The sequence below is a fragment of the Arachis stenosperma genome, chromosome 4 (genome assembly GCF_014773155.1).
Source record: "Arachis stenosperma cultivar V10309 chromosome 4, arast.V10309.gnm1.PFL2, whole genome shotgun sequence".
NCBI lineage: Eukaryota > Viridiplantae > Streptophyta > Magnoliopsida > Fabales > Fabaceae > Arachis > Arachis stenosperma.
In genome coordinates this window covers 109912133-109931350 of record NC_080380.1, presented here as the reverse complement: position 1 = coordinate 109931350, position 19218 = coordinate 109912133, and the positions used below count along the sequence as shown (strand labels likewise).

At 33.6% G+C, this 19218-nt stretch overlaps 2 protein-coding genes and 1 non-coding gene across 3 annotated transcripts; 1 reads left to right on the top strand and 2 right to left on the bottom strand.

The window, feature by feature from the left end:
- The first annotated feature begins 1114 nt into the window (after positions 1–1114).
- On the top strand, positions 1115–3602 carry LOC130973168 (probable glucan 1,3-beta-glucosidase A). The gene is made up of 8 exons (XM_057897597.1): positions 1115–1503; positions 1589–1708; positions 1824–2027; positions 2102–2263; positions 2350–2519; positions 2598–2747; positions 2816–3159; positions 3232–3602. Exons 1-8 carry the CDS (start codon positions 1318–1320, stop codon positions 3411–3413), a joined length of 1518 nt encoding a protein of 505 aa, XP_057753580.1. The 5' UTR covers positions 1115–1317; the 3' UTR covers positions 3414–3602.
- A 2828-nt stretch (positions 3603–6430) lies between these two features.
- TRNAA-AGC (transfer RNA alanine (anticodon AGC)) lies at positions 6431–6503 on the bottom strand. The gene has a single exon. It is a non-coding gene; the product is annotated as a tRNA-Ala (tRNA).
- An 8380-nt stretch (positions 6504–14883) lies between these two features.
- Positions 14884–18364, bottom strand: LOC130974127 (inositol-3-phosphate synthase 1-like). Its single transcript, XM_057898881.1, has 9 exons — positions 18067–18364; positions 17836–17904; positions 17444–17579; positions 16370–16617; positions 15952–16294; positions 15700–15876; positions 15425–15613; positions 15272–15334; positions 14884–15191 (listed from the first exon to the last, which is right to left on the bottom strand). Exons 1-9 carry the CDS (start codon positions 18252–18254, stop codon positions 15072–15074), a joined length of 1533 nt encoding a protein of 510 aa, XP_057754864.1. The 5' UTR covers positions 18255–18364; the 3' UTR covers positions 14884–15071.
- Positions 18365–19218: the final 854 nt, after the last annotated feature.

Sequence of the window (19218 nt, the reverse complement as noted above, 5' to 3'; positions counted from 1 at the left end):
ATCTGTCTTTTAATGAGAAGTCAAATTGATTAAGACATAGCAACAAACAGCGGTTGTATCTGCCAAGGATGCTATGGCTAACCCCTGCCTACTCTATTACTCTGTTAATGGCATTAGGAATCACTTATTGGATTAAGAAACAAGCAAGTAAAGTATCATATATGTTTGCATTGACACTTTTCTATTTCCAGTTTTACTGTCTTGATTAATTATAGCCATTACGGTATTACACATTCTTGTATGAGAGATTCAGTGTGAAGAGCGTGTTGCTGTTTTAATCTAAACAGAAAGTTTTACATTAAACAACTAAAACTAAAAAGAAAATATTCCGCCTCATAGTAAAAAATTTTAAAGTACTATATTAGAATTTAATTTATGTACTGTGATATTAGCAAATATCTTACAAAAATTTAAAGAAATGAGTATATAATTAGCATTACTGTAAAAGCATATTTTAACGAAACTCTTTCTACTTTGGCATAATTGAGGCAAGACTTTTTATGGGAATGTAATGTATGAGAATGACGCATACATAATAAAGTGGTAGGGGTTGAGAGTCATGACTCATGAGTCATGAGAGCTACCTGTTTTGTCTTTAGAAAGAAAGTTATTTCTAGAATCAATCCTTCGTAAAAGCTGTTGCCTGCAAGAAGCTGCACGCTAAGCACTCATGGAGTCATAGTCATCATTCAATGATCAATCGCATATATTTAGTTTATTTTATTCTTTTTTATAATAAATAGTTTAAATACCCTATGGACGTATCGCTTAGTGACTACGTTTTCTTTGTAAATGATATTTAATGAGTAATTTATGTTCTCAGTATAAATAAAGTACCCGAGAATCAAACAATACTTTTCAACAACCCAGGCTTTACTAAGAAAATAGTAATCTTAATTTGAATATATGATCTAAGTATAAAAAGTGTAGTTATATCACATCAAAATCCAAAATAATAGTGGGTGTCATGCATATTACGTAATAATTAAATGCCGACGATCAACGCTTGGAATCTAGTGTTGCAAAAAGACATGAAAAATAATTTCCGGTGATGTGGCATTTTCAGCATACTCCAGTATACGTAGGACAATTAATGTAGAAATAGAACAAGATGATCAACCACTACATAAAAGTAGCAATGCACCCAGCTAGGTTTCAAGAATAATAATCTCATGTACACCAAGATAATAATTAATTAACCAAGCATGCACTTTTACAGAGATATCTCTAAACATTGAAACCATTATTATTTATATGCTATATCCTCGTGCGTAACGCTCACTCCACACACACAAACACAAGCAATAGTGGAGTAAAATGAACAACCGATTCTTGTTCTTGAGCCTTGTGGTTGCTCTCTGTCACTATGTTTCTGTTGCTGAAGAATCTGGAAACAGTAGTTCCTCTTTGACGCTTAGAGCTGTGAACCTCGGAAATTGGCTCCTTATTGAAGGATGGATGAAACCTTCTCTCTTTGATGGGATTCCCAATAAAGATCTTTTAGTATGTTGTTGATTTGAAATGTATCACGTCCTGTTTATCATTTTCTTTCCTGTTACAAGATTAGCAATAATTTGGAAAATTTCAGGATGGAACTCAAGTGCAGTTCATGTCAACCAAGCTGCAGACGTATCTCAGTGCAGAACATGGAGGAGGAAGCATTGTAGTTGCCAACCGTACCACCGCCAGGGGGTGGGAGACTTTCAGGGTTAGTTTAATTTACTGGATACGATGTTTTTATTTGATTCTTTAGTTTCTAGGCAGCAACATAGGTATTTATAAAAAATAAATTGATATTTTTGTGTGTACAATTGTCAACAAAGCTGTGGAGAGTGAATGAAACATTCTTCAACTTTAGAGTGGCGAACAAGCAATTTATGGGATTGGAGAGTGAAGGTGAAGGAGGAAACAATGTAGTGGCGAATTCGGATTCAGCAAGCAGCAGCATGGAAACATTTCAGATTGTGAGGAATGATGGTGACCCAAACAGGGTTCGCATTAGAGCACCAAATGGCCTCTTTTTACAGGTCGGTGATCATGTTAAGTGTTCATGTTGTATAATATAATGTATGTAATGTAATAATAGTATTACTCTATGTAGGCTATATCGGAGACAAAGGTAAGTGCAGATTATGAAGGGTCAAGTTGGGAGGATAGTGATCCGTCTGTGTTCAAAATGATAATTTTGACAGAGAGCACGATAAGAGGGGAATACCAAATTACAAATGGCTATGGTCCTGAGAAAGCTCCTCAAATCATGAGGGTATAAAGTATAATAAACATATGTTTGATTAACAACTCTTAACAAGGACTTTCTACTCTCTAATTGATTTTGATGGAGCTATGCAGGATCACTGGAATACGTATATCACAGAAGATGATTTCAAGTTCATGTCAGAGAATGGGGTAAATGCTGTGAGAGTTCCCGTTGGGTGGTGGATAGCTCAAGATCCAACACCACCAAAGCCATTTGTAGGGGGGTCATCCAAGATATTAGACAAGGCCTTCACATGGGCACAGTAAGACCAATTCAATTCAATTCAATTCAGTTCTCACTATCATCAATGGCAATGATGCTTGTGTTAATGTGATTGCAGAAAGTATGGGATGAAGATAATTGTGGATCTGCATGCATGTCCAGGTTCACAAAATGGTAACCCCCATAGTGCCACCAGAGATGGATACCAGGAATGGGGAGATTCATACATACCTCTCACTCTGGCTACCATAGACTTCCTAGCTCAAAGGTCTAAATTACATAAATGTCCATGCATTTCGTAGCATTCAATCGGTCTTACTTGTGCTGTGCATGCAGGTATGGAGATAGACCAAATCTAGCAGCAATAGAGTTGATGAATGAGCCTCGAAGGATGGATCTCGGAACCTTAAAGAAGTATTACCAAGCAGGCTATGATGTCGTACGGAAACACACTTCCACTGCTTATGTCATCATGTCTAACCCTCTTGATAGAGATTCAAAATCTCTTCTTTCCTTTGCCGGAGGTTTCAATAGAGTAGTCATTGATGTGCACTATTACAACCTGTTTGATCCCAAATTCAACAGCATGAATGTCAAACAGAATATAGATTATATTAGAAATCAAAGAGCCTCTGATCTTAGCTCTCTCACTGCATCCAATGGACCCCTCATCTTTGTTGGTAAGAGTCCTCTTTTAATTTATTGGATCATTGTAAATGTTGTTATTTTGACATACTAGTTTCATTTGGCAGGGGAGTGGAGTGGGGATTGGAGCGTGCATGATGCCTCAAAGGAAGATCACCGACAGTTTCTAAAGGCCCAAGTGGATGTATATTCTCGTGCCACATTTGGATGGGCTTATTGGTCCTACAAATGTGACTCTAACAATTGGAGCCTCAAGTGGATGATTGACAACAACTATGTCAGCTTCTAGATTCTCTCATTCACCATCTCCTCACCTCAATTCCACTTTTAAGTGTAAATTACACAAAGCAACATATTCTCACTATATAAAGTTTATAATTACATACAGAAATAAGATTATAAATGTACCAAATGTTTTAAAATTACATGCATGGGACTTGAGATATACAATACAACTGAAAACAATTTCTCTGGGCAATTTGAAATAGCTGAGCAAAAACTCCTTCAAGTTGTTATTGTCTGCTTTCTGATATTTGGTATATGACTTGACTTGATTGAATGGAACTTAACTACTTTTCCACCCACCGCTACTTATAAAGCAATGAGATTGCTCTCATAATCATGACGAGTGAACTGAAGCCTTCAACCTTTGTTAAGAAAAAATGAACTTTTGTTTTTTTTGTTCTCATTTTTCGAAGAGAATTGCTAAAGTAGGCCAAGCCCAAATTGTGTTTTGTATGGCCTAAGCCCAAAATGTGCCCTTCTGCTTCTTATGGATAGGCTATCATCAGATCAATTAATTGGTACTTAATTACGTCAATTAAACGGGTAAACAGATAGCCACAAAAAAAAGTAGTAAACAGGAAATGACAATTATATTTGTGTCGCCACTAGCCTTCCCAAAATTATATATATATTTCGTAGCCCAAAAATAATTAGACATAACTCAAAATAAACGAGCTCCCCTTCAATGGGCCCAATAAGGAGATTAGGCTGAAAGCCACACGGACTAACATGTTCGAGCTAGGATGTCAATGGGGTAGGGCGGGGACGGAGGATGCCTCCCTGCTTTCTGTCTCCGCCCTCAGAATTAATTCCCATTTCTGTCCTAATCCCTGCCGTGGGGGATAATTGTCCTCATTCCCATTTTCCGCGTTTTTCGTATTTTTCGCGAAACCCCATTTCCCATCCCTTATGTTTAACATTCATATGAAAATTATAGTAAAAAATATCAAAAAATAAAAAAACAAACTAAAAAATACTATTACAAATACATAAACATATCTTATCCAAGATTATAAGTCCACAAATACAACATAATAAATTATAGTCCATAAAATAAAATCTTAAAATACAATTTCCATTCTAAAAAAAACAATAAGATATAGTCTTTAATATCAAGTGAAAACTGGAGAGAGTTGGGGCTGTGGGAGTTTTGGAGTTTAAACAAAGTGGAAATGGAAGAAAGTTGGGATTGGAAATAGAGAGTAAATGGCGCAGCAAACAACACAGTGAGTAGGAAAGACTGAATAATAGTGTTAGGGTTTTTTTAATTGGTGAAACTACTAAAAAATTCCTATGTTAAAAATAAAGTAAGATTATTTAAGAAATTTCAAATATTCGGGGAATTATCGGAGATAGGACGGGAATCTCCGCTCGGGTCCCCACGTCTGTCTCAAAAAAATTTTACTCCCCATTTTCATTCCTATAAAAAAAATTCTCTACCATTAAGACCTATTCGAGATAATTCCTACGGAGATCCCCGCCTCTTAGAGATTTTTGACACCCTTAATTCGAGCTACTCAAAACACGGGTACTCGATGTATGTGTGTAACCCGATTTAAAAAGCAAGTCATCGTTATTGCAAGAGAATAAACCATGTTATTGCAAGAGAATAAACCACTCATTATCTATATACAAGTAAGTGGTCGTCACTTTCTTTTATAAATACTCTATTAAACTCGAATAATTTTTAATTTTATTTCTAACAAACATGCTTTAATTTTTCATCATTTATACATCAAAATCTTTTACAAGTACTTCTAATTATCATCATAAAACTGACGTGATGGTATCTTAAGCATCTTTATCATCATCTCCAACCTTATTTCACAAATTCAAATTATTTATAATTCGTTTTAAGTATATATATGAATCAATCATTCAAGAAAAAAATAATAAAAAATTGAGGAGGGAAAAACCCAAAAAGAGCGACAAGGAGTCAAGGACCAATGAGCTATTAGAAAATAAAAGTTGTAAATTATAATTGAGGGAAATAATGTTGATGGGTCCTTCTCGAGAGAATACGACACCACGTACCCTAGCTTAGGTGTTTCCTTTAGCTCTGTGTACAATTGCCATTTCCTTCCTATTCCATATATACTACAATTATTGAGAGCACGATGCAATAATTTTTGTCCAGATTAAGAAAGAAAGGAAAAAATTTTCAATGCACATGTACACCAACTCTTTACTTATTCAAATTCAATCTTGTTCAAAGAAATTAAACAAAACTAGATGGTAGGAAAGTAGACTAATGTACACTTCATCCCCGGATCAGGAAGGACGGATCATGGACGTACCATATCAAATTCCATATTAACATGTATAAATACTTATACAATAAATGCAAATTATTCATCCCTTTTATCTAATTTAATCTTATAATGAGTTGATATAAAAACGAGAGCAGGGTTAAAAACCTTAATCACTTGAAAAATTAAGTAAAGCTTAATTATAGCTCAGTAAACTCCATTTTCTTTTCACTTGTTGCGACGGGGGAGTAGCCGAGTGGAGGACTGGAGGTGATTTTTTTTTTAAAAAGAAAAAAGAAAAAGAAAGCAAAAAAAATTGTGATGTTTATTTGTATTAGGAAATGGAGAAATTTGGAGAGTGATTATGACGGGTCGGGTGGGGTGTCGTGGTGTGCGAGGTGATATAAAAAGGAGAGGGAAAATGCTAAGTGTAGGGTAAAGAGCACCATAGCCGTAGGTGTCTATTTATTGGTTGGTCGTGGCTGCCATTGCCCATTGAAACAGTTCAGTTGTGATTTGTATTTTAGAGAACCATTCACTTATTGTTATTCACACAATTATTATGATAGTGGTACCCGGACCGGACGTATATTTTGTATGTTATCCACTTAATTATCAGTGGGTTACATATTTGTGGACCCAAAAGATGGGTTAGCTGGACCCTTTCACTCTGATCAGACCTATTATGGCCCCAAATTTAGTTTGTAAAACACTATGAGGGAGAAAAAAAGTGTAAAAAGAAGACAGGAGATAGGTGTAAAATTGAAACAAATGGAGATGCGGGGTATCGATCCCCGTACCTCTCGCATGCTAAGCGAGCGCTCTACCATCTGAGCTACATCCCCATGGATTCTCTCGGTTTATATAATTTTATTTGACATAACTTAAAAATAATGACTATTGGGAAACTTCCATTAGGAGATTATCACCTGAGGGTCTTAGGCATAAAATACTACAATTCGAATAATAATGAACGAAATATCAGGATTATGACCTCCTGAACTCGCTGGTGTATATATATATTTCAATCGGAAACTATAGAAACTCATCAGGATTAGAGTTGCCTAAGAAACACTAAATCAATTACTATATTTATCCAAAATAGTAGGATTTTTCTTTCTGTTTGGTGTCAAAATAATAATTTAAACAAAAATGTTATTTGTACACCAAAATTAGCCACTAAAATTAGTCATTAATATATTTGTGTATAAATATATGTATGGTTTAATTTATTTTTAATATATATTTATATTTCAACATATATTTTATATTAATGGCTGACTTTGGTGATTAATTTTTATATAAATGTAGCATTACTCTAACTTAAATTACTTATACGAAAAAGCTATACAATTAAACAAAATTTATAAACAAGTCAAACTAAATTAGAATAACCTATTTTATATTCATAGCTCCTAGGTCACTTATCTCTTAGCTAAACGAAATCTATATAACTAAGTTTAATATAAACGATTTTTTAAAAAAAACTAATGTGAAAGTACAAAAATTTCAAGTCATTTTTAAATACGGCTTATTTTTGTGTACTCTTAGAGACGATGATAATAATTATCATTAACGTTAACAATGTTAAAAAAAATCATGTTTGTTGACTGTCCAGTATTTAACTCTCTAACTTTCTTTCTCATCCAAATTAAATAAAACTAGATTTTTTTCAAAATTAAGAGTTTGGATCATAATATATATTTTTTCAAATTAAAAGCACAAATGTGACTTCGAAGCTTAGGAATTTGAAATTTGTCAAGAAAACAGCGAATTTGCCGTCACCCGAAAAAGTTGAACTCTAGAATATAATCACAGAATAATTTTCTTGTGAAAATAAAGTTTTTTTTATTCCAAAAAAATTTCGTATTTGGGTTATTCTAAAGGTTATTTTGAGTCATTTATATCTGAATCAAACAAATATGCTTAAACAACCCAGATAGCTAAGCATGTATGTAAGTCGTACAATTGAGAATAATAACGAAGTTAGTATTAGACAAAATAAGACATATCAATTATTTGTTGCAGTAGTTAGGAATTATCGATAAATAAGATTTATTGAAAAAGATGTTAAAAATTACATTACGAAAAAAATTCGTAAAATTTTTGAACAAGATGTTGCCAGAAAAATTGAAAAATACTTAATGAGAATGAAAAAATCAGAGCTTTTTTTATAAGCTTGAACTTGAGATTGCTCATTCAATTAAAAATACTTTTTGGATTAATGCAAAAAGCATTTAACCATGACACCAAACAAACTCACAGTAAAATAAGTTGATGAACATGACTCAATCAGGTATAAAAACACATGGATCTCAATATACATTAGATGACACCAAACTAGCATAGTTATCACAAAACCAACACGGTGAGAATAAAGGAACGATAAGAGTAATTTTAGAAAGTAAAATAAATGAGTTTTAATAGGAGAAAACTCAAAATGTCTAGGAAGGAGTTTTTTGTCGGAGAATTTTATTCTTATTCGTTGACGTTATAACATAGAGATACTATATATACGTCTCTAGAATTGTAATTGAAGCCAATAACAATAACAATATCCTTATTCACATAATCTTATAGAGTTAGTTAGAAGAAATCTTTCATATTATTTTTCCTCTTTACAAAATATATAGCAAGTGCATTATTGTGAGTAGTGTTCAATTTCATATTACTTTGTATCTATTAGAAGTCAAAATTCCGTTGTCGACTCAACAATTGGTATCAAGACCTAATGTTATATTATTCATTATTTGTGTGGTAAAATTCAATTTTGAATATAATGGCTTCTACTAGTGGTAATGTCAAAGTAGGCAAATATGAAATCGAAAAATTTAATGAAAAAATATTTTTCTTAATAGAGGATACAAATGAAAAATCTGCTTATATCACAAAAATTATACAAGGCACTGGCAGAAAAGGAGTAAAAGCCAGAGAAAATGAAAGATGATGATTGGGAAGAATTAGATCTTGAGGCACAGGCTACAATAATCTTATGCCTTGAGAGGAATGTTACTTTTTTGGTAAATGAAGAAGCAACTGTAGCAGGCGTTTGGGAAAAGTTAGAGAGTAACTTCATGACGAAGACTCTAACTAACATGATCTACTTAAAATCTAAATTGTATACATGCAAGATGGAAGAAGGTACCTCAATCTGAGAATATATCAATAAGTTTGATAGGATTATATCAAACTTAAAGGATATAGATGTGAAGGTTGATGATGAGGATCATGTACTCATATTATTACTTTTATTACCGAATTCCTATGAAAATCTAGTGCAGACATTGGTGCTGGTGGGTGACACTCTGACTATGGATGAGACGAGAGCATCACTTTTAGCGGATGATCTACATAAAGTTGCTACAAGTGTAATGTCATCTCTAAATGGAAGAGAGTATAATGATCAAGCACAAGGATTGTTCGTGACTAGAGGAAGGACTAATGAAAGAGAAAAAGGTAATAAGTATGGAAAGTCTAGGCCAAAATCTAAACCTCATGCGGAGAGAACATGCTTTAAATATGGGGAGTATGGACATTTCAAAGCAAATTGTCCAAATAAGAAGATAACTTTCAAGAAACAGAACAATGACAACCCAAAAGAAAAGCAAGAAGCAAGCTACGTCTCAAATGATGAGGAGGACTATTACTCTGTGACAGAACAATCTTATGAAATCTTCGATAAGTGGATTTTTGATTTAGGAGCATCTCACCATATGTGCCCAAATAGGAAGTGGTTTACTACCTATCAAAGCATAAATGGTGGCACAGTTTTAACGGGCAATGATCATGCTTGTAAAACTGTGGGGTTGGGTACTATAAGAATCAAGATATATGATGGAATAGTAAGAAACTTAAAGGATGTGAGACATATTCTAGACTTGCAGAAAAATCTTATCTCCATAGGTTTATTGGAGAAAAATGGTTGCAAAATAGTTGCGAAAAATAGGGTACTAAAAGTTGTTCGTGGTTCTTTGGTAGTGATGAAGGAAGTTCATCACAGTAATCTTTATTCTCTTTTGGGGACAACAATCACAGGTGAGTTAGCAGTTGAAATCTGTAGAAGTAGAGATCAAGCAAATTGCACAAGAATATGGCACATGCGGCTTGGACATATGTCAGAGAAGGTCTATCATTACTTTGTCAACAAGGTTTGTTGAAGAATATGAAGAAACCACAAATGAAATTTTGTGAGCATTGCGCGTATAGACAGGCACACAGGGTGAATTTTTCTACAAGCAAGCACAAAAGCAGTGGGTTGTTAGACTACGTGCATACTGATGTTTGAGCCCTGTCTAAAGTTACTTTCAAGGGTCGTTCTAGGTATTTTGTTACTTTTGTTGATGATTATTCCAGGTATGTTTGGGTTTACTTCCTCAAGTATAAGAATAAGGTATTCTACACTTTTAAGCGATGGAGAACAATAGTTGAAAACTGAACAGGTAGGAAGCTGAAAACTCTACGATCAGATAATGTCGCAGAGTACATGGATGGGGCTTTCAAGGAGTTCTGTGATCGAGAAGGCATTGTGAGACACTGGACAGTTAGAGAAACACCACAATAGAATGGAGTCACTGAACGACTGAATCGTACGCTACTTGAGAAGGTACAGTGTATGTGTTCTAATTCTGGGTTAGACAGAGAGTGGTGGGCGGAGTCGATTGCTACAGCTTGCTACATAGTGAACTGATCCCCACATTCTTCTCTAGATGGAGACACACCTTATAAGGTATGGTCAGGGGAATATGCAAATTACGAGAAACTCAGAGTTTTTGGATGCACAGCCTATTATCATGTCAAAGATAATAAACTTGACGATAGAGGTAAAAAGGCAATCTTTTGGGGTATCTAAGAGGGATTCAAGGGTATCGTCTTTGGAGCGTAAATGATTCTAAGTTTGTAATTAGCAGGGATGTTACCTTTGATGAACGATCTATGGTAGCTTTGTCTAAAGATACGATGCCAGATGATGGTGATGTTAAAAAAATTTCAAATACTCAAGTGGTGGAGTTAGAATCTAAATACCAACAAATAGATTCTAATAATGTTCAGGTGGAGCATCCTAATGCTACTTGAGATGATGCAGAGGATGAACTTGATCATGAGGAGATTCAGTGAGAAAATGCACATGCATTACAACAGCAGCATCAAGATTCTTTGGCATCCACTAGGTCAAAGAGGAATTATAAATTCGTTCAAAAGTTTGAGACAGACAAGCCTCTGAGACATTATAGGTAGTTAAAATTGGTAGATTATGCACTCTCGGTAGAGAATGATAAGTCGGTCACCTTCAAACTTGCTATCAAAGACAAAGATAGAGAAAGTTGGTTGGTCGCCATGGAAGAAGAGATGCAATCTCTCCATAAAAAAATAAGACATGGGAGGTGGTCCTGTTGCCCGTGAAAAAGACTGCAATTGGTTGTAAATTGGTGTATAAAAGAAAAGAAGATCCTATTAAGTCAGATGGTACAAGATTCAAAACTAGGTTAGTAGCAAAGGAATTTGCACAAAAAGAAGGTGTTGATTACAACGAGATATTTTCTCCTATGGTGAAGCACACTTCCATAAGGGTGCTTTTGAGTCTTGTTGTTCAGGGTGATCTTGAGTTGGAACAGCTAGATGTAAAGATAACTTTCTTGCATGGTGACTTAGAGGAAGCAATTTACATGTATCGACTTGAGGGTTTCAAGGTTGAGGGTAAAGAAAATTAGGTATATCGCTTAAAGAAATCGCTATATGGATTGAAACAATCTCCTCGATAGTGGTATAAGAGATTTGACTCCTTTATGTTAAAACAAGATTTTTCCGGAAGTAATTATGATTGTTCTGTATACATTCATAAGTTTTCTGGAAGTGATTATGTCTATTTTCTATTGTATGTGGATGACATGCTTATTGCTTGTAAGAGCAAGGTGGAGATAGATAGGTTAAAGGTTCAACTTGGTAAAGAATTTGAAATAAATGATTTGGGTGTTGCATGAAAAATATTAGGTATGGAAATTAAAAGAGAGAGATCAAGCCGAAAATTGTTCTTGAGCCAGAAAGGGTACATTGAGCGCGTTATTGAAAGATTCAAAATGAAAAATGCTAAGCCAGTAGTAACACCGTTGGTTCCACATTTCAAACTCTAGTAAACAATCTCTCACAACAGTAGAAGATAAGGCTTACATGGAAAATGTACCTTATGCTAGTGCAGTCGGTAGCCTAATGTATGCTATGGTGTGTACACGCCCAGATATTTCACAGGCAGTCAGTATTGTTAGCAGGTTCATGGCAAATCTGGGTAAGGAACACTGGGAAGCAGTCAAGTGGATATTAAAGTACTTGAAGGGTACCATGATTGACATAGGTTTATGCCTTAGTGGAAAATCATGTCAAATCAGCGGCTTTGTTGATTTTGATTATGCTGGTGATCTAGACAGAAAACGTTCTACGACCGATTATGTATATAAAATACAAGGTATTCCAGTTAGTTGGCAATCGATGTTACAAGATACAGTGGCACTATCTACTACAAAGGTTGAGTATATAGCAGTAGTATAAGGGGTGAAAGAAGCATTGTGGCTAAGGGGTCTTCTAGATGATTTGGGATTTCAGCAAGATTGTGTGAATCTGAGTTGTGATAGTCAAAGTGCAATTCATTTGGCTAAAAAATCAGGTTCATCATGCTCGTACCAAGCATATTGATGTAAGATATCACTTCGTGCATGATGTTATAGAGAAATGCAACATTTCTCTTGTAAAAGTACACACAGATGAAAATTTCGCAGACATCCTGACTAAGGTAGTGTCAGGAAGCAAGTTCCAACACTGTTTAGAATTGCTCATTGTTGTTCCATGTTAGGCATGGGGATACGAATACTATACTTTGATCGTCTAAAATTTGAGTAGATTTCAAATTGTGACCGAGGTGGAGAATTGTAAGAAGAAAGGAAGGATAAGAGTAATTTTAGGAAATAAAATAAATGAGTTTTAATAGGAGAAAACTCAAAATGGTTAGTAAGAAATTTTTTGTCGGAGAATTTTATTCTTATTCGTTGAAGTTATATCATAGAGATACTACATATACCTCTTTAGAATTGTAATTGAAGCTAATAACAAGAACAATATCCTTATTCACATCATCTTATAGAGTTAGAAGAAATCTTTTATATTATTTTTCCTCTTTACAAAATATATAGCAAGTGCATTATTGTGAGTAGTGTTCAATTTCATATTACTTTGTACTTATTAGAAGTCAAAATAAATTCCGTTGTAGACTCAACAAAAACTATAAAAAGAGTTATCGTAATTTCTATTTTATTGCAAGAATACAAACTTAATCTACTAAATACATAAAAATATGATAATTTAGTATTTCAAGAGAGAAGAGAATGCGAGAGAAAAAGCAAAAAAAAAAAAAAAGAAAATAGACGATTTAAATTCTCATTGCCTTCTCTATGATGCTTCTTCTTTACGTTTCGATGTTTGTCGTTGAAGATTAGAACCATAGCACAGATAGTTTTTGCGAATTTTGGTTGAGATTGAGAGATTTACTAGAAATTTTGAACTTTCTTAGTTGAAGTGAGTGATTTTAGAAACTATTTTTTTAGAATGTATTCATATTAAAAAGCGCGCGATAAATGCTTGCGTTTGTAGGGAATTGGAACGTGTTTAACACGAACTCACTAAAAAAATTAGTTTTATTGAGTTTGGGCCAATTTAATTAAATTTTATTACTAAAAAAATTAGATGTATAATGAGACTATTACTTCATTTGCGTGTATATGTGTTGGACAATGAATCAGTATTCTATTCTCACAGACCTAGTGGGAGTCAGTATTAAATCAGAACATAATATTTGATCATTATCAAATGAGTTTAAGAAATAAGAATCACAATTTGATTACAGGTTTTGCTAAAATCAATTTTTTGTAACTAACAAGAAATCAATAAAATAGTGCATCTACAAAAATTTAAAAAAAGGGGCAAAATATTAATTAATTATTAATAAAAAAATTAATTTTCAATTTTTTTTTTACAAATAACTATAAAATTATTTTTTAACTTGATAATAATTAAGTACTTTTTTATCCACCAAGAGATATAAGAATCCATCCAGAGTTCTGGATCGGATTCGAGTTGAGTTCTAAGAGTTTTCTGCAAAGTTCCCTAGAAGACTAAGAGTTTGCTTTTTGACACGAAAGTTTTTTTTTCTTTTTTTGGAATTTTTTCTTGCTATTAATGAATGAAGTGGTGAGATATTTTCTCATACTAAACCATGAACAAATATAGTATGAAAGTAATAAATTTGGAAATATATGTGTAGAGTAAGATATTAAAAACTATGGCATGAAATATCTCAAAAGAAGAAATCGTGAATAAGTGAAGTATTACTATCGATCACACATCACTGAAAGGTTATCCATGTGATGGCTTGATAAAAACGGGCCAAATGGTCCAATTATGGACTTGTACAATAAAGTTAACAAAGATTATGGATCACTTATTATCTCCCATGTTTCGGATTTTGTGGTAATGATATTGAAACATGACAACTAAACCATTATGGTGTCTCCATGTATTATTGTCCTTGGCTCCTTGCTAATGCTGCATAGTGCATTGCATACGCCCAAACACATAGAATCTTTAATTTCGACTCTGAATATCTCTGATTGCGATGTGGCTGTTTCCGTTATCCTTACAAGTTACGACAATTAACGGAAAACCATAAATCGTCCCTACACTAACCGTCTAACGGTATGTGTATCGTGTCACACCTTTGATGAAGCCAGCGCAACAATTAAAAACTTATAATCCAGACAAACCCATTTTATACTTCTTTTTTTTGGACAGAGATTTGATACTTGGATGATTTAATTAACAAATTAAATTGCTGATACATTTTTTAAATTTTTATGGTTGGAAGCTCTGCCATAACAATGGGAAACATTGTAAAGTTAGGTTCCCTTGCAATAAATTATAAATAAAGATGAATCTCTTTTCTTTCTTTTTATTTATTCTTAGAAAGAATTGCTTAATTATCACTATATTTAGCAGGAACAGCAACGTCACTGACAGTCCTTGCATGGTAATTATTCAATGTTTGGCACTAGCTTTGTGAAGAAGGACGTAGTCTTATTATATTATTTTGTCTTTGGTTTCTCAATCTCTAATTTCCTTATTGTTACGACTGTAGCTTCTTAAGAAATTAGGGGAGGGTAGGGAGATAGAGAAAGAGAAGAAGAGTTATTAGGCAGAAAACAGTAGAATGACTGAGATTTTTATTTCACATGCATATTTAATTGACCTGCTCTCAAATAACTTAGCAGGAGCAAATTAAAAAGAGACACACATGATGAATATTGTACATTTGTGAAATGATATACACGCAGGCTGTGAGGAGCGTGTATGTTGAAAGCAGTGGTTGATTGGATTCACTTGTACTCGAGAATCATATTGTTCTCAGGAGCCAAGCCAACGCAAGCTCTGAGGATGTTTTCCAGCATGGCTCTCTGCTTTGACAGTGCATTCACTACTGGTGTACCAGGTGGAACCTGCATGCACCATTTAATTTGAATATTAATTTGATTTAATGAATAAGCATAGCAAGCAGCTAGATTACTAGACTTCTTACAAGAGGGGCCTTGGTGAGGTAACTCAGGATAGTGGCAACCGGGTGGAACGAGTGAAACTTGCCCTGTAAAACATTAATTAATTAATTAACTAATTAGGAGCATCGATCGTCGTTATTAATTGATTGATTCAAGAAATGAAGATGTATAGATACCTCATTTTCAGCTTTGAACTGAATACGGGTGCTGAGCTCAGCAAGGAGGACCAAGTCCAAGATAATAGGTGCGGCTAAGAGGGAATCCTCGCAGGTGTTGTGCAACACGATTGTGTTCTTGCCACCCATGAATATCTCCGAAGTGTATTCATCCATGGCTCTCTTGCTGTCCCCCACATATGGCACATACTGATCATCATCATGAATGAATATATAGTTAGCCATCAATCACCAAATAATTAAATGAAATCAAATCAAATCAAAGAGGGGCATACCTTAATAACGACTACATGGTCAGGGTGCTCGCCAGGCTCGTAGAGGATGCCATTGCTGTTGACCATATCATCAACAACGTTGCTCTTGGAGATTTCCTTGGAGCGGAAAGTTTGTGGGGCTGATAGGTTCATTCCATCGTTATTCCCAAGATGGTTGTAGCTCACTATTGATGTTGGCTATCACCAAATAATGAAAAACATTTTAATTAATGTAGCTAGTAGATTATTGATGGGAATTAGTGAAGTAGATACCTTGATGCCAGCCCCGACAAGGAAATCGACCAAGACGGATTTCATTTTGGTCTGGCCACTCTTAAAGTCATCGCCGCCAATCAAGCTGTTCCTGTTGATGGAGAGATCAATGAGGCCAGGGACAAAAGTGTTCTGGGGGCTTCCATTGATGAAAGGAACATTCTCCAAGATACAGGCCAAGGCATACAAGGTGGAGGGAGAGATCTCGGACTCGTTCCTGTCCAAGGCACTTAAGAGGTTTTCCATCGTGTCATTCAGTCCCACAACCACGTTACTGTACCTCTCTGTATTCGCAGTCCATAGAACAACCACCTTCTCCACTTTGTTAGCTTCCTTAAACGCCCTAAATTAAATCAAAATTAATTAGCCATTGTTTCCTCTTAGTCTTAATTAGCTTAGTTAACTAGCTTATTATTACTTAATGTCTTTGATGATCTGTTGAACTTGTTCTTTCTTAGTGCCCTTAATCACGTTGTTGGCGCGTTCTTCTTGGTTGGCAGCGATGAAGTCAGGGTCGTAGATACCGGGAAGTGGAACCATGGATTCCATGTAAGGCCTCAACTGTTTCTGGAGATCAATGTCGAAAACCTTCGCCCTCCCCATCGCATCAGCCAGGTTCATGTTGCTGATATCCCATCCCCCGAACACAATCTCATCCGGGTTTACCTGCATATAATTAATTCCATCTTTCTATTATATTTTAAACTCAAATTATTACAAGTGTAAAAAAAGATACAAATAACCTTTCCTTTTTGGGTTCAGTCTCTGTAAGTATATACTAGTACCCATAAAGTTTAGTTTTCTTTTTCTTTTTTTTTTTTTTAAAAAGGGAAAACAATTATTAAAAGAGTCATTTAGTATAATATGTTATAATTATAATATTTTAAAAAATATGGATAAAATTAAAATAATATTTTTTATTATTAAACAAATTTTTTTAAAAGTGTTATTTAAAAAAATATTATTAAAATATAGAAAAAATATAATTTTATTTTTAACAACACTTACATCATTATTATAGCCACCATATTATAATCATACTAAAATTCACCTTATTAACATTGATTTTGCTAAGAAACCAACTAAGAAGGTAGCCTACTTAAAAAACAGATTTATTAAAAAAAAATAATCACCTACTATCCTAATTTTTAGAATTTTAAAATTAAAAATAAAAAGAAATTAGTTGAAGTTAGTTTATATTGGTAGATTTTTTTATATTAAAATATATATGTATTTTGGTGATTGGTCGAAAAGAAAAGCTAAATTACAATGTTCTCCCGTAACTGAATGAGAAAACGCCAGACCCCGTTGGCCCACAAGTGGTGCTTTACGTTTGTACAAAAACGTTCACATCATTGTTTATTTATTTATTTCTCCTTTTCAATTTATGGCTCGTGTCCCGCACTTGAGCAATTAGTGTTTAATTAATCGAATTTTAAAACAAAAAGGGGGGTTTGTGGGGCTGGGAATGGTTGATCAAAAGGCAGTATACCATTGGAAGGAGGCTCTTGAAAGGGGCATAGATTTCCTCCCCTTGATAAGACCCCACTCTGATGGCTGATGCCTGGGTCAAGGACCCAAAATAATTGGCTTGTTGAATCTTGTCCTTTGTTGCCCATGAGATACCCCTGCATTCAATTCATACCTACAATTGTTACGTATCTTTCTTTTCCTTTCTCTCCACCACAAAAGTTTATTATTTCATTCCATAACTCAATTTTTGTATTTTATATTTCAGATTCATTATTCTGTCACTACTTTATAGTGACCAGAGTAATAAGTCTCCAGAACTGAAAATACAAAAATGAGTTATTCAAATACATTTAATGTAATTATAATAACCAAAAAAAGATGAGAGAAAAGGATGGTTAGGTAGAAACCGACTCTCTGTTAGCAATAACACCACCAGTGAGGGTTGAACCGTTGTTTCCACCCCACCCCACAAGCATTACCCTAAAAGAAATAGCAACAAAAACCATGCATGTCAACAATAATACAAACCATCACAAATGAAGTTATAGCCTTTTTACAAAAATTAAAAGGAAATGAAAGACTTGACAATATAGAATGGTGTAGCAAAGAAAAAATATATTGAAGGATAACTAAAGTAATTACCCTAGTTTAGGGACATGGGTGTTAGTTTTAAATTCATATTTGACGGTTTTGGGCTTGACAACCCATTGATAAGTGCCATTCTTGTTCTCGTGAACAAGTTCAGTGGTTTCATAGTTGTACACGGACTGAATCTCAGTCTCTGTGTACTTCACGTTAGGGCTCTCAACCTTAAAATTCTCGATAAACATCTTTCTTAATTACTTTCTTCCTAAAGAAAGTAGCTAATAGTCAGGAGAAGCTGACAAAGGAGACTAACTAGGGAAGCAAATTAAACACTTTGGAGAGGAAGTTAGGGGTGGTTGTGTGCAGCTTCAGTTTGCTTAAGCACCCCCTATATATAGAGAAATTCTTCCATTATGCTACTACACGTGTCGCTAAATCACTGGTTGCGGGTCTCTGCTAAAAAAAATAATTTAATAAATATTTACTAATTTTATTTATGCAAAAAAGTATTTGTCACCTCTAAAATTAATAAATGCTATTATTGTTACATTATTTTTTTAAAATTAATTACCATTCATCATTATTGTTCTATTTATAAATATTTTATTAAAAATAATTTAAAATAACATATAATAAATAAATGACATTATCAATTAATAGTGCCAAAGTCATTTCTTTACTAAATGCTACTAATATATATCAAATAAGGAAAACTATAAATGACAAAACTTTTTCTAAAACATAATAAATTAATATATTATTTAAAAAAATATATTTTCTTTTTTAAAATAAAAATATATACGTTTAATCCTTATTTATCTATTAATTTATTAAATCAGTATTGACTAAAATGAATTTGATCCTATAACATATTACATATATAATAGTGTTGGACTAAATATAGTAATTTTGAATACAACAATAATAACAAATTTTTATTTTATTAAATAAAATTGACTGTACATATCAAATGACATTATTATATCTGATTATATATTATATTTACAAAAGAATTATTGATACATAATTTTTTTTAACTATTTTATGTGTGGACAATAACTCCAAATATGGTTGATAAATCTCAAGAACAAAAATTACTACATTAACTTGAAATTTGACTTAAATAATACCTAGTTACAGTATCAAAAGAAAAAAAAATGTTATTTATATATGCATAAGAAATAAATTAAAATATTAGTTAATATGTGT

Bases quoted from the DNA above. Each gene is read 5' to 3' on its own strand.
- LOC130973168 (XM_057897597.1), top strand. From the start codon at position 1,318: ATGAACAACCGATTCTTGTTCTTGAGCCTTGTGGTTGCTCTCTGTCAC. The intron at 1,709-1,823 runs GTTAGTTTAATT...TTGTCAACAAAG, and splicing joins GGGGGTGGGAGACTTTCAGG to CTGTGGAGAGTGAATGAAAC. The intron at 2,748-2,815 runs GTCTAAATTACA...CTGTGCATGCAG, and splicing joins ATAGACTTCCTAGCTCAAAG to GTATGGAGATAGACCAAATC.
- LOC130974127 (XM_057898881.1), bottom strand. From the start codon at position 18,254: ATGTTTATCGAGAATTTTAAGGTTGAGAGCCCTAACGTGAAGTACACA. The intron at 17,580-17,835 runs GTCGGTTTCTAC...AATTGAATGCAG, and splicing joins GGTGTTATTGCTAACAGAGA to GGGTATCTCATGGGCAACAA. The intron at 15,192-15,271 runs GTAAGAAGTCTA...TGGTGCATGCAG, and splicing joins ACCTCACCAAGGCCCCTCTT to GTTCCACCTGGTACACCAGT.